This window comes from Pundamilia nyererei, unplaced genomic scaffold, assembly GCF_000239375.1.
Source record: "Pundamilia nyererei isolate P.nyererei 1_Seehausen unplaced genomic scaffold, PunNye1.0 scaffold00147, whole genome shotgun sequence".
Classification (NCBI taxonomy): domain Eukaryota; kingdom Metazoa; phylum Chordata; class Actinopteri; order Cichliformes; family Cichlidae; genus Pundamilia; species Pundamilia nyererei.
The window spans coordinates 1,360,221-1,375,219 of NW_005187548.1; the positions used below are offsets into that span (position 1 = coordinate 1,360,221).

At 38.6% G+C, this 14,999-nt stretch overlaps 1 protein-coding gene across 2 annotated transcripts in view; it reads left to right on the forward strand.

Annotated features, from left to right (window-relative positions):
• The window catches only part of klhdc8b (kelch domain containing 8B), a 221,433-nt gene that overhangs the window by 34,398 nt on the left and 172,036 nt on the right, over positions 1-14,999 (forward strand). For both annotated transcript variants that reach the window (XM_005744674.1, XM_013913722.1), the window contains one exon: positions 13,141-14,507. In XM_005744674.1, the coding sequence (XP_005744731.1) occupies positions 14,117-14,507 (391 nt within the window). In that variant the 5' untranslated portion in view covers positions 13,141-14,116. The remainder of the gene's footprint in view (positions 1-13,140; positions 14,508-14,999) is intronic.

The following is a 14,999-nucleotide window of genomic DNA, read 5'->3' on the forward strand; positions in this document are numbered from 1 at the left end:
GATGCATAGGAATGTCTTCCAAACGATTTTATTTTAAGTAAATAAAACAGAAAAAAGAAACCTATTGTCAAAAACACAAACTATGGTGTGTGTAGTTAGTACCATCAGTGGTGTGAAGGAGTGCATGGGTGGAAAAATGGTGTATGTATTGTTGTTAAATGCAAGAACCAAACCAAAAGCAACCAGAATCCAACAGGGTGTCTCAGGGAATGAGCAGCGCATAACCATTCTCTAAAGGCTTTTTATGGGCCCAGGTGTTGCCAGTGTCACTAATTGGTAACTCCAGCTCTACCAATGCCTGCAAACAAGACACAAGTAGGCCAAAAGGAAGGCAGGGTGCAGTAGGTCATCACACTATATAGAGCTATTAAAACTATTTTTCTTACTGTCATTGTTTGTATTGACCACAAATAGATACATATAGAAAAGATGAATGGGGATTCTAAATATCACGTTACTTTGGACCTCCGACCTGTTCTTCAAGCTCAAATAAGGTCAAACTTTCACAATTTTTTAAAATGAAAAATCTTAAATTACCTTTAAAAAGAATAAAGAAAACAAAACAAATGCATACAAAATACAATACTGTACATAGATTGAGCTTTCTTGGTGGAGGTTTGTGCTCCGAGTGCTCCCTGTTACTGTAATGATGATGAAGATGATTTTAGCTGTGTTTCAGTAAATAATAATGATAATAATCTCAGTAAGCCTGCCTAATTACATAATGATTACTTAAGGTTCATTCATGCAAAGTGTTTGCAACATAGAATAAAGCCGATTACTCAAAACAACTTTGCAGTGACCCAGACAAGAGGGTCAAGCAGGCAAATGGCCATCGGATTCCTTCACTGTAGGGGAGGAAGGGTTTAAATGATCATGTTCAAGCACTCAGCTGCCTTCAAGCATTCACTGTGTTAATCCTGAATCAGTAACAAATGTGACTGAAATTCATGTCAGAAATCAGGCAGAGATTTGGCATTCATCTTCACTCCTGTTAAACTAAGAGCTGCCACAGATACCAAGCAAACCACTGGGACCAATGCGCCTCAGCATTTTGATTTTAAGCAATTATAATTAAACTTTATCTTACCAATGTCGTTATTTAAAACCTACTCCTCTCCGTGTTATCACGATAACCTCCAAAAGTTTATCCTCCATTATTCCTGTTTTAAAATACTAGTGCATACATATTTAGCCTCACTGCTGTGAGGGAATTCTCTTGTGACGTGGTTTGATCAGCTGATCAGCTCTATCTGAAATGTTCCCTTTTTACAAATTTGCATATCAGCAAGACAAATTTCTCTTGTCGTGGGACAATCCAACAATCAGAATACGCAATAAAAAGAAATGGATTTTCTTAACAGATGCAGGGGAATGCAAAGACAGCTGGAGATGGAAATCCTCGTGTTGTGATTATGCTAAAGACATTTCGGAAAAAAGAATAATTTATCTACTTTTTGGTTGAATTGCAAGGGTTGCTGAATAAGGGAACTTTTCCTATGGCAGGCTAAGGATGTTAACATCAGTATCTAGTCCATCCAGCTTGAGTTTATGGTGTGTAAGTACTGAGTGGAACTAAGGGTTGTATTCTTCTGTCTGTTTTCTCAGTAGCAGCTGTCATTAGCATTTATCTACATAGCAGTCACATACTTCTCAATTTGGTGAGTAACATTTATTTTGCTAAGGTAATCTAAAAATTACCTTAGTCTTGGTTATTTAACCACTAATCTTGTCCCTCCAGTGGCTCCAATCCTCTGTCTGATTGAAGTTTTTGGAATAATCTACTAGTATTACTGTCTGTTGGCTAGTCCCAGAGCCTATTCAGAACCTCTGTTATTTCAGCTGGAGTCAAAAAAAATGCATAGGGGTAAAAAAACCCAAAACATCTATTTATAAAACCAAATGATAGCAACAGGTAAAAAAATGAAATAAATAAATAAATACTTGGTACAAACATTCCCAAGGTATACTTAATAGAATTGCAAAGGCAGTAATTGTATCAGAGGAAGTGATATTCACAACCTTCATTACTTATTTGGAGCCTTGTCTTTTTGGTTGTTTGTGCCTTCCCTGGCTTACTCTATGGACACATGGAATAAAGAGAGCAAAGGTGTCATCATCTGTCATAATGCAGCCAGTTGTAGTTTCATATACTTTTTTGGCTTAAGTTACATCCAAACGTACAAAAGTGTTCAGTTTGTTTTAAAGAACATCCCTGCCCACATGAAAACTGTCAAGAGACACAGTAACATTTGGTGATATAATCCTAACCAAAACAGCATTTACATGATTCTCACTTACTAACATCACGTAAGATAAAATGACAAGAAGAACAAAATAGGCTGGTTTCCATTCCATGAATCTGACTGCAATTTTGCGTGCACACTTTTTTGTTGTGCGAGGCAAAAATATTTCCACATGCAGAAGTAAATGAGAGACATTGTGTCAGACGGCAGGCGCAGCTGTTGCAATTTGCAAAACGCCTATGGTATGTAGAGCTGGGCAAAATCTTATCATGATACATTTTTCATATCAGCCAATACTGATCTGCATTGTGATATAAATCACTAATTCTGTCACCCTCCTCATTTATGCTGAGGCTTATATGAATCAAATGTGTGACTTGACCACAAATGCAATGTGATAGCAAAGTATGACACTGCTGTCTCTCTACACTCAGCTGAAGGAGAAATGTTTAAGACACAGGAGTTGGATCATTTCCTTTACTCAGGCAGTTAAATCCAACATTTGCGACTGTGCTCATTGGCGTTTCGCCCTTTACATTAAGTAGGCTTTTACATTCATGATAACACCGTGTCTCTTATCCGTCATAAGGCATGGTATGGGAGAAAGTGCTGGGGGCTGTAAAGTCTTACATTGTTCAGCTGTGCAGCATTGGCTCTTTTTCAGATGGTAAAAAAATGCTTTTTGGTATTACATGCTGTTGTGGAAACACGCTTTTGACACACATAGCAATGTATGCTAGTCTATTTCTGTCTGACTTTCTGTTTGTTCCTCAGGAACGTTATTTTCAACAGTGTCTTCGTCTTTTGAGCCCTGGGCTGAAAAGACGAGGATCTGTTGGGGTGTTCAGTAACGCTGTCGCTTGAATTTTCATTAACATTTCCTTAACTTAACCTGATTTAACTCTGACTATATTCCCTTCTTGCGATTGGTTCAGTGTGGCACTACTCTCATTGTCATTAGCCTTTTGTGCTGTCTGTCAAAACGGGGGTGGAATGAGTTCTGTCCAGTTTATATTGACCATGTCCTCATATTTGATCATTTTATTGCCTAGTGCTCATGGTAAGGTATGTTTATTTTCAAAAGGTAAACAGATGAAAAACTAGATAAACCACTTGGAAACATTTTAACAAAATGCGTTGTCAATCTAATGCTAACAAATGTAAACCTTAGCTTGAATTGTTTTTAGATGATATCATCCAAAAGCAGCAAAATATTTTATGTCTCATTAGTTCCATAATGCCATTTCCTAATTTCATGTGTTTTTGTTAGAGGAAATGGTAATGAACTATGATAAACCATTATGAGGTATTTGCTAGATTAATATGGGCTACTGTTAAAAAATTTACCACAAGGATCTAATCTCCATTTCTGCTATTGTTATCTAAACCGGATTTAGTTCAAGATTTAGGAACCTAATGATGGCTTAAAGTGTGAAAAGACTCAAAACTCCATGTGCACATGCAACGTGATCTGTGTGTATCTCTGCGTTTATCATTCTTTTAAGTGAGCATCAAGAATGTTACACCTGACATTAGACATTTGCATTCACAGGAAGCTTTTTGGAAGCAAACATGATCAGATTTGTTTGGTTGAATATTGAAAATTTCTGCTTAAATGATCAGTATTTATTTAAGACACATTTATAAATGTTTGTTTTTATTTTTCTTGCGTTCACATTGCGTTTTATTTGTGCGTGGATTGGAATACTCATTTTAGGAGTCCTCAAAAATTACACACAAATCTCTGTACACATTTGTAAATCTTCAGTTATGCTTGTGGATCATATGATACACATTTGTCACCCTTTTGAGAATAAATTTGTACTGTGCGTTTGGTTGCAAGACACTGTTGGTTTACCAACTGTTCCTGGTTATTCAGCTCAAACACAGACTATCTCTCGATTTAACTCTTTTTTTTTTGGCATGATGGGGGAACAAATTTCACACAGTCTGTTGTTGCGCCTGAAATGCTGCGACCACTTCACATATATATTCGGTTACTATAAAAAAACTGTACTGTTATGTTTATTTCAGAGTTTTGGCTTTGACTTGATTTTATTACATTTTTAGCTAAGTTATTAGACTTTTCTCATCTTGCATAATATAAAAGAAATCCTAAGCTTTGATGAAATCTTACATGTCCTTATTTATTCACAGCTGTATGTTACACTGTGTTATAAACACAGTGTTATTTTAAGGTAAAGAGCTGCAGGGACTGGAAGAAGGAACACAGCACACATGTCACATCTGCAGTCTTTGAAGCACACCGTTTGATTTTATTCAAGGTTCAAAGCAAGTACTTTCATTCATTATTTAAGTATTTTACAATTGTGGGGTCTAAATGTAACTGACCTTTTTTGTTCTTAAACTTTGAAGTTGAGTGTAGCAGTTTAGTTCTTGGTTTCCAGTGATCCAGTTTCCCTGGAAAGCTTCCATCTCATTTATTAAACCATAAAACTGCTTTTTTAAAGAGTTTGAGAGGGTAAAGGCAGAAAAATTTTGTAAGTGCAGCTTTAACTCTTCTGTTAAATTACTAACCCCTAAATCCACAAAGGCAAATCAAACTGATTCAGGTTTGAGTTCTGTAACTGTCATATTCTGCTTCCACTGATCCAAAAATATTTAATCGAGGGGATTTGGTGCTAGCTTATCAGCCATAACAGCTGTAGCAAACAGCACCCCACTCAGGTCTGGAAAAACTGAAACACAGAAATCATATTGTCTCAGTTTTTTCTTAGACCCCTGTGAGCTTGATGAGATAGTGATGTAGCTGTGTAACATGCAGCAATCAGAATTTTTCATAGTTTAGATGTTCTCACTGCAATTAACATTATTTGTGGCTGGAGGCTGAACTGCAATCAAATGAAATTTATTTGGTGTTTAGTGGTTACAATTCTGTTGTTGCTCTGTTGCATGAGTTCCAACATAAAACTCCGCTGCAGCACAACCGTGGATGTTGTTTAAGATTTTTATAATGATTAAAAAATCTATAACACAAGCTTGCATATATCTGTAAAGCATACACCTGTATACTAGTAAGAGCACATCTGCCATGTAAGGTGGTTGCTTGCCATCTGAAGCAGCTTGCATTTAGTGTCTTGCCCAAGGACACATGCTGGGGTTCAAACCCACAACACTGTGAATAGTGGGGAAAAAAGAGTCAGAGCTGAATAAGTGCTGCTATGCAACTTTTCTTTGTACCTTCTTGTGGTTCCAGTTGTCCTTATCTCAACAGCAGCAGTAGCAGCGTAGCAGCAGTTTAATGACTTTGTTGGGGATGTACTGAAAGTATCCCCTGGAGGTTTTTGGCAGTATGCCGCTGAAGTCACTGTAGTCTCAGAGGAAGTTTCCCAGTTGATGATTACACATATCTTACTAGAGACCTTTGGGCCAACTTCCACAAATCCTTTCCCTTTATTTAATGTCCTATTTTGAATCTGTGCCCAAAACCTGCCTTTTTAAAAATTTTTTTAGCATTTCTTCATATGAAAGAGTTTTCTGTATTTTTACTACTGCACAGCAAGAAGTAACTTTTGATGGTTGATTAGGAAAAGCTTTCCAAATTGTAGAGAAGTACAGTATAAAACAGTGCTTACATTGTGGTCACAGTGTTAATTCTGTAACCTGAACCTGTCAATCAAAGAGGTTATGGCGTCACTGGTTTGAAAGTGACCAGACCCGTGCCAAGTATTTCAAGCTTTTTTCCATACAACTTTTCCAAACAAGCCATACCTGTCATTCAGAGCATGATAACTCAGGCCTGTTGTAATGGCCCTGGCTTTTGGACTGCAGGTTTTGAGTTTTCTTGGATTTTAAATTCTTGTTTATTATTTGATGTTCTGTTTGGTTCTGAGTTTGTTTATAATTTCGATTCGATTTTACTGTTCTTTCAGATTTTTTTCCTGTTTATTTTCCAGTTTCTATTCTGGTGTGTTAGGGTCTTGTCTCTGGTTTAGTCACTGACTTCCTGTTTTATTTTGGTAGCTGTTTGTCTAAACCTCTGGGATCTCTGATGTATTTCCAGTTCACTTTTGACCTAAAAACTCTTCAAACATTGCAACTTTTGCAAAACTAGCACTCTATAACTGGAAATTAAACACCAACAGCTCAATATGGTTTATGAGAACAAATAATATGATAATAATACTCACACATGTTTGTATTCTGGTTTTATAGCTGTCCTTTTTTGTTGCTAGGGCCCTGTGAGATTTGGGCAGATCTGCAGGCTGCGATTATATTCTCATGTTATTCAGATGTTATTTTAATTACTGACAGTTTTCTCTTAAATATGCCACTGGCAACATTTTGACATAAACAAATATTCATAACACATTCAAGGTAGAAAAGGGGACACATCTCAGGCGTGTGGTGGTGAAGCCTATGCTTCGCTGCCAAAAAAGCTATACACTGTAGGGCAGAGTCAGACTTGTATTTTGACAAATGATTTCATTGAGAAAGATTTGCACATTTTCACATTTTCAGAAAGAAAAAACAAAACAAAAACAACAATCCCTGAAGACATACAGTGCTGTAAATGTTCTAAAATTTTCCATGATTCTTTGCATGTAGCTGCAATGCAGTTATTGTGTTGTCAAGTCACTGTATTAGGCTGTCAGCATGTGTTGCTAGTAGGGACAGAGCACCCCAGGGAGTCCTGGTCATAGTCACATCTGCCATGCATGCTCTAACACGACACCATTCACAGCTGATTACCACAGAATTTAATAATCTCCAACAGCTGAGCATTGGGAGAATGGTATGTACTATTTTTGGTATTATATAATGAAACAGCTCAATTAGATGTGTAAATGACATACCTATGGTAGTTCAAAGAGAGCCAGTTTACAAATTGATAATGTCTGGGCTTTTGAGCCATCTTTTTGTCATCATTAGCCACAGCATCAAAGGAGAGAGAAGAAATGAGTCTAAGCAGACAGAGATGATGTTTTCTAGTAATAAACTTTGAGCCAAATCAAATACATTTGCATAACTTTGAGTTTGCCATGTCTGCTGTTCTCCCTGGTAGACTCACGAGAAGTAATGCAGAGCCTCAGCAAGGTTTTCTTTTTAGAAATGGAGGAAGTGGGGGAAAGTTTCTATGATATGGCAAGCTGTAGATGTTAAATTTAGTTGGAGGCATTTCATATAATATCTCACCAAACTACTTTCCTCATTGCTTAGGAAAATGCTTTTATAGTGTTACAATAACGCAGCTCGCCTCCCAAAATCAAAGGAGACTAATAGTAAAATAGAATTCTTGTTGTTTATGTAGTTGCCTTTATAACCAGTGGGATGCCAAGGTAACACAGAGCTTATGACATCAAAGACAACAAATGCTTTCATCTGCTTGAGATAGAGTTCAGTTGCTGTTTCTGCAGTGACTCGTTCGGTTTAGCCCTGCTGAATGCATTCAGTATTTTCACCTGAATGTGAGGCATGAAACAAAGGAAATCTGTCACTGGATAAATGAGAGTTGATATGGTCAAACCCTTTAGGCTGGTATGCCATTCTTTTGCATTTCAGTTTATGTAAAAGAATTAAAAAGTAGATGCTGAATGTTTAACCTTGAGTTTTAGTGGTTTTGTTTATTTATTTTTAACTTGACTCACTCGCTGTTCGACCTTGTTCAGTCTTTAAGCATGAAAATCATCTGACTCTTAATGCAGCATTTAATATAATGCTGCCTGACCTTTTGCTGCTGTAACAACGTCAGCTCTTTCGGGAAGGCTTTCCACAAGGTTCTTCCAGAAGTGCAGCTGTGAGGTCAGACACTGATGGAAAGATGAGAAGTCAGGAACATGAAATTGTCCAAAATGTCTTGGTATGCTGAAACATCAAGAGTTCCTGTCACTGGAGCTAAGGGTCTGAGCCCAACTCCTGAAAAACAACGCCATACCACCAAACTTTACACTTGGCACAGTGCAGTCAGACAATTACAGTTCACCTGCCAACCACCAAACTAGAGTTGGATGTTTCGAGACCGGTCTTGGTCTCGAGACCGGTCTCGAGACCACTTTTACGTGGTCTTGGTCTTGTCTTGATTTTGACGGACTTTTGTCTTGGTCTCGGTCTTGGTCTTGATGTTTCGGTCTTGTGTTCTCAAATCGACATAGTGTTCGGGAGATTTCAACCATCAGCAGAGCCGGGGGGGGGGCTTACTGGGCTTAAGCCCGGGTCATTTTTTCAGAAGCATGGGGTCTTTTGGAGTGTAATTTGTTGGTTAGATGCCTGACTGACAACTGTATAAAACAAAAACAACACACGAAGCACAGAGCGCACTGTCGTAAATTCCCCCTAATTTTGGTATGATCCGAGCTCAGGCACTAGGCGACTGAGCACAGCACCCATGTGAGCGAGGGGGGAGAAGCTGCTGCCTGCGAGTTTGCTGCAGACAGAGGAGAGCTTAAGTTTGACCAGGTACCAAAGCAAATCATTCATACTGAACTAATAATGTAAATATGACGGTGTATCACAAAAGATTGATATCAAACTGATCACTTGGTTGCGTTACTTGCTCTTCGAGTGAATCAACAAATGGATAAATAAAAAGCTGAACAGCAATGCTGATTCTTTAGAGAGTCTTTTTTTCCCAACAATATCTTTATTATTTTTTTTTTACATTTTAATGACTTACAAACAGTCCAACATTCTAAATACTACATGAACATACACTCCTCTCAGACAGCAAAAAGAAAACAAAAAAGTCATCAGATTTATTACTCCGTTAAAGGCCTGAATTTATCATTATCCCAAATCAAATGTTATTGCCCTCAGTCCTCGTCCTGATTTTTGAGTCTGAGTCTTAGCTTGCATTTCATATTTTCAGTTGTTACCCTCCACGGCTAAACAAACTCTCTAAATCGGTTTCAATTGTGTACTGATGAACACAACAAATGACATAAGGAGCTTCTGAAAAAACTCAGGTAGATGTTATTTTATATATTATGCTTTGGATGTTGTTCAATATATCTATGCAAAACAAGAGGAATTTCAATACACAGCAGTATATTCACAATTGAAACCAGATATTTACATACACTTTAGAAAACATAAAAACTTTTTTTTTTACTGTTAAACATCAATTTAGAGTAAACTTTTGTTTTAGATAAATAAATGTTGAAATATCTTTTGAATTAGTTAAATATCAGAATAAAAAGAGGGAGCTGTCTATTTTAATCACTTTCATCAAATTTAGGAGTACATATACACTAAGTTTATTGTTAATTAATAAGAGAACTCCAGACAATTCCATTCTGAGCTGAAGAAGCTTCTGATAGGTTAGTAGAGTCCATGTGAGTAAATTGGTGGCACAGCTGTGGATGCATATAAGGCAAAACACAGAGCCTGTTTCTTTGACATGGGAAAATCAAGAGATGTCAACCAAAACACCAGGAAAAGAATTGTGGAGCTCCATAAGTGTGGCTCAAGTTTGAATACAATTTGGTGCTATTTGCAATTAAGAAATACAGATAGTTTCTCTCTTTACTCTTAAAGTTAACAAATATGTTTTTTATATTTATCAATCTAAAAAAAAGAAACAGTCTGATTTGATGTTACAACAATTAAAAAATTGTTTTTATCTGAAGAGTACATAAATATCTGGTTTCAACTGTATATTTGATGATGTTGGTGTTTGGCTTGATTGTCAGCACAAAGAGGGAGAGAGAGGAACAGAGAGGGAGAGAGAGGAACAGAGAGGGAGAGAGAGAATGACGACAGAACAGAGATGGAACAAGAGCAGGTGAGACACACATGTTAGTCAAATGGTTGTTTGCCAAAACTCATACACCTTCATAAAATCTGATCATCACCATATCAGTCATTTTGCTAAAAGGCAAGAGTACAGAGGGTAAAAAAGCTTTTTTGTAATTTCTTTGAGTAGTACTTCTCCAGGCTTTTTGAAGGACATTCAAAGCTCTTCTTTGGATGTTGTCTACTTTTTGATCCATTCTCTGTCAGGATGATCCCACAATGCTTCAATAATGTTCACACCCTGCTCTGTAGAGCCGATAGTGTTCTATTGTGTGTTTTTTCTCTCCAGGTAGTCTTTATTCAGTTGCCAGTATTTTTGAGTTAACTGTCATCTGGAAAAATTGAATGATGGATCAAAATCTGACGGTGCTTTTCTTTGTACATAATTCCATCAATGTTGACACCATTGGCTGAAATGCCAACACAAACCATCACAGAGGTGAGATGACCCACTACAGCTCACCTTTCTTTCAGCGAGTCTGTGTAACCCTTCTGCAGCATTGGAAATGAGTTGTGGCTTTTTTCCAATCAACAACACTGGTAATATCTGAGTACAGTGTGCTTTACAAAAACCTTCATTCAGTTCAATTCAGTAAATCACAACAACAGTCGCCTCAAGGAGCTTTATATTGTAAGGCAGACCCTATAATAATATTTTACTTGTTTCCCTGAGACATCATTCTGGATTTTGGTTATTCCTTGACCTATTTTGTTGTACTGAGCAGCATCTCCATAATAACTGACTCACACCACTGACAGTCCTGACCACGCATGCCATGATTGGTTAAAGTTCTCTTTAATTTAAAATAAGCATTTTTCTAATTGGCATTTGTGTGCATCTCCCGTTTGTGATGGCTGGTTTGTGAAAACTACACGTGCTGTATCTGTCCTTTTGTGCTTCTTTTTATTAATAAGATGGAAAGCATTTCTCATGACATCAGTGGCAGTGTAACATATATTAGCTAAATAAAAAATGAGCGCTGTGTATAGCAGAAAGCTGTTTCACAACTGAATACCCAGTATTTAGGTAGCGTGGTGAAACTAAACTTTTACATGATAACTTTGTCTTGCTTGATGCAGACACAAAGATATTTACATAGCTGTTCTATGCAAATGCATGCACACATACATACAAGTATGGACACGCACTCACCTCATTTCCCTTTCCTTCTCACTTGATCTAAAGGTGAGCTAAAGGCCAACTAATTGAGCCGAGGAAGAATGCATCATTAATTATGAATACAGTGTCAACATATAGAGCTAGAAGATGAGGACAGCAGAGGAGAAAGTGTGGAGTAGAGCGACACTATATGTTGGGTTGCCTTCTTTCTCTCTTCCCACCTGCTAAATGTCATTGCTTTCCTTGTCATACCTCAGGTCACGGTGTGCTCGCCTCCTGCTGCGTCTACACACACAGACACACACAGACACACACTCATTGCACAGACAGGCTTCTCATTGCTGGCAACAGTATGAATGTGATTCTAAGATACACTGAAATATGAATGCAGTGCTCTTATGTTGAGATCTGATTGGATTCGTTGTTCTAACTCTCTATACTTTGAACTCAGCCCTGACACACGTTTGTGTCAGGAGCACTAAGCAATTACGATTCAGCAGATGTTACATTTGCTCATTTAAATCTTTATTGATTAAATGTTTATCAGATTTTGGATCCATTTGCATCTAATTCCCACTTTTGGTAACAGAACCCTGTAACTCAATCAGCAGCAGTAATTGTCCTATTTGCATGTACTGCAGTCCTGCTGCTGGTTGTTGGTGGTGTTGCATTGCAAGTGAGCTGCTGGAAGGCAGATAAATGCAGGATGAGCTGACTGGGATAAATACAGAGTAGAATAAATGGGGCTGAAGGATTTAAAGGACAATAATTGCAATTTGTTTCACCAATACTGTGATTATATTTTATAAATTAACACTGAAGAACACTTGTGACAAACTAAATAGACTTTCTATAGAAAAATTGTACACGTTTACTTCACATTTATTAAGGAAGAACCTAAGACTGTGACTGGTGTTCAAAAGATTACAATTTTAGGTACTGTGGGAAAAAGCGAAGGAAATGAGCTTCCACTGAAGGGTGCTGGAGCTCTAGAGGGGGTGAGGGGCTCGCTCATATGGGATGGACTCAGAGTAGAGCTTTTACCACTTCTCATCAAAAAGGAGCCAGTTGGGGTGGTTTGGGCATTTGACCAGGATGCTTCCCAGACACCTCCTGTGTAAGGTGTTTTTTTGCTTCCACCTGGGAATAGAGAGCTAGATTAATAAGCCCCCAGAACTCATACAAATGATTTAGCATTTCTCTAAACCAAACTGTGGTTGCTGGATGATCAGACATGCTGTCATAGCCCAAAATAGTGTTTAAGTCACTCTTTTACTCTCTCTGTTTTGGTGCTTTCATGTGCTTTTATTTTTGCTTCTAAGCATTATAAGTGGTCTGTTTGTTTAATAATATATATGGTTATGTCTTTGTTTTATTATTCATAGACTTCTCGCTCTTTTCTATGCACAGATGCTTTTGTGCCTTTGGTTTTCTTATAGTATTCATGAATGCCTTCAAACTGTCAGGAATTGCAGGGAATATGTCTGCGTGGCTGAATTGGGCACATTTATACGATTGACCCAAGTACTGTTGTTAATTATTGTGCATTTTCTATTAAAAACAGGCAAAACAAAACAAAAATTGATTGTTTTTAGTTTAGTCAGATTGGAGTAGGAAAATTTCCATGATCACTTGACCGTGATGGGATCGAGAATAAAAAATAAACTCTTTCATTTTACTTCTTACTTTAATAATAACAGAAAGATTAAAACCTTTCACCAGAGGCACGCTTTAGCCAGGTCTTACCAACTTTACATGGGTAGCATATAATTACTATACTACCATTACTCCAGCTGTTTGTTAATAGTTGTTATTCTCTATTTTGTCTATTTGTACATACTGTATGCTGTTTACACCAGCACAAACAGGGCTTTAAATACATTCTGCCATGCAGTACTTTGATAATTTTCCCTCTCACATTGGTCTCACTGAATTATATTGTAATTATAAGCTTGTCATCATATTAGCTTTTAATTTATACCACCAAGTGCATGTCTAATCCTGCACTGTCTTTTCTTCCAGGTTGGGCCTCTCCAAAGCTACCAGGAAGCTTCTCAGCACACACTTTGTGTCTGATGACAAGTCTCAGCGCTCGACATCAGGATTTGGAATTTTTGTTTAACCAAAAGAAAACATTCTTTCTTGAAATGTGACAAAGTCTTGTTTAAAGACTCTGGTTCATGAGCAAGGATTTTTTTTCCGCTGTGCGCTCTGTCACAAAGGTGCAAACAGAACTACAGAGCTACAGCTGAGGGGCACTGGTAGCCCTGAATAATTGCCCCTCGACTGAAGGCGCCAAAAAGGCTTTTTCTTGGATTGTCAGCATATTATTAAAGGTCACTATCCTTTCACCCCTCTTCCCCCTTGAGCCCCGTCTCGCTGCTTCATTTTTCCCCTCTCTTTTTTAAATTCCTCAGCCCTTGACTTTCAGATTATTGTGGGATTAAATATTTGGCCCTCAGAAACCCCTGTTCAAATGTCATTTCCCACCCAGGAGTATACTGAGACTGAAACTTTAACCAAAATAACACCCAGGAGGAAGCAGTGAAGGAGAAAAGAGGGCTGGAAGAGGAAGGAATAAAGGAGACTGAAGGGCAGATGGCTTCACTGCTCGAAAACACCAACAGCTGGATGAATAAAACATTTGAGTAGAGAGCGAGTCGTGACATCTGGCTGAGGAGTGAGTGACTCGCGTTGCTGCTTTCCTCCTTTCTCCTTGTTCACTTCACTCTTTTCACTGATCTACATCCTTGTCTTCTTCACCCCCTCCCATCCATCTTTCTTTTCTCTCATGTCATCCTCGCTCTCTCTGTGGACACAGGAGTTCAGGTGGTCACTCAGACAGACAGAAACAAGCTTGTGACTCTGCTTGTTTCTACTTCTTGCGTTCCACCTTTGCGTGCCCTCTCCTGCTTGCCCTCCTTGTCTCTCTCTCTACCTCCTCTACGGTGTGGTGTGTGTGTGTGATGGTGCGTCCCCTCCTCTCGGCCCTGGAGACATGCCTGTGCAGGAGATGGCGGTGAGTCCTGTCAAGTCTCTGTACTGGGAGCAGTTCCCTTCCATGTCGCAGTGCCGCGTCTACTGCACGCCTGTTTACCACGAAGGCCTGGTCTATGTGCTCGGGGGCTGCAGTGAGACCGGCATGCCTCTGGACAGCGTTGAAGTCCTGGATGTAGAGAGCCAGACGTGGAGCCAACTGCCTCCACTGCCTACTGCGCGGGCGGGGGCCTCAGCTGTGGTGCTAGGGGGCCAGGTTATGGTGCTTGGGGGAATGAATCAGCAGCAGACCCCTCTGGCCTCTGTGGAAATGTACCACCCCGATGAGGGCAAATGGGAGACAAAGGCGAGTCTGGGTCAGCCATCCATGGGAGTCACCACAGTGGAGAAAGGTAAGAAAGCGTAATCCACCTGCGCTGCTCTGCTTTGTGATATTGTTGTCACACTGTCACAGTTTTCTCCCTTTGAAACTTAAATCTGCTGATCTCAAAGAGCAGTGTCCAATCATGGCTTAGTATTTGTAACCAGTTTAGTTAAAGATGTACTTGTTATTGGTTTACTGCAGCTTTGATGAGGTTACAGGTAAATATTTGTAGGATGGGCAATCCTTTTAATTTTACATTTTCAAGTTTTACCTCTTTCCATATACTACTTCCATTCATCCAATGACTGGATTGTTTCATGTGTATGATCACTGATGTGCCATCTAGTAAGGATGTCCCAGAAAGCATAAAGGTGACAGGCAGCCAGTCTGTTAATTTCAATGTATTTTTCTCTTTTTTTGCCACATGTTAGCTATGTTAGCTTTCCTGTTTGCTAGCAGGTAAGAGGTGTTCTATGTATGTTGGTCAGTGTTTTTGATGTATCCACCAAATGGGGTTTAG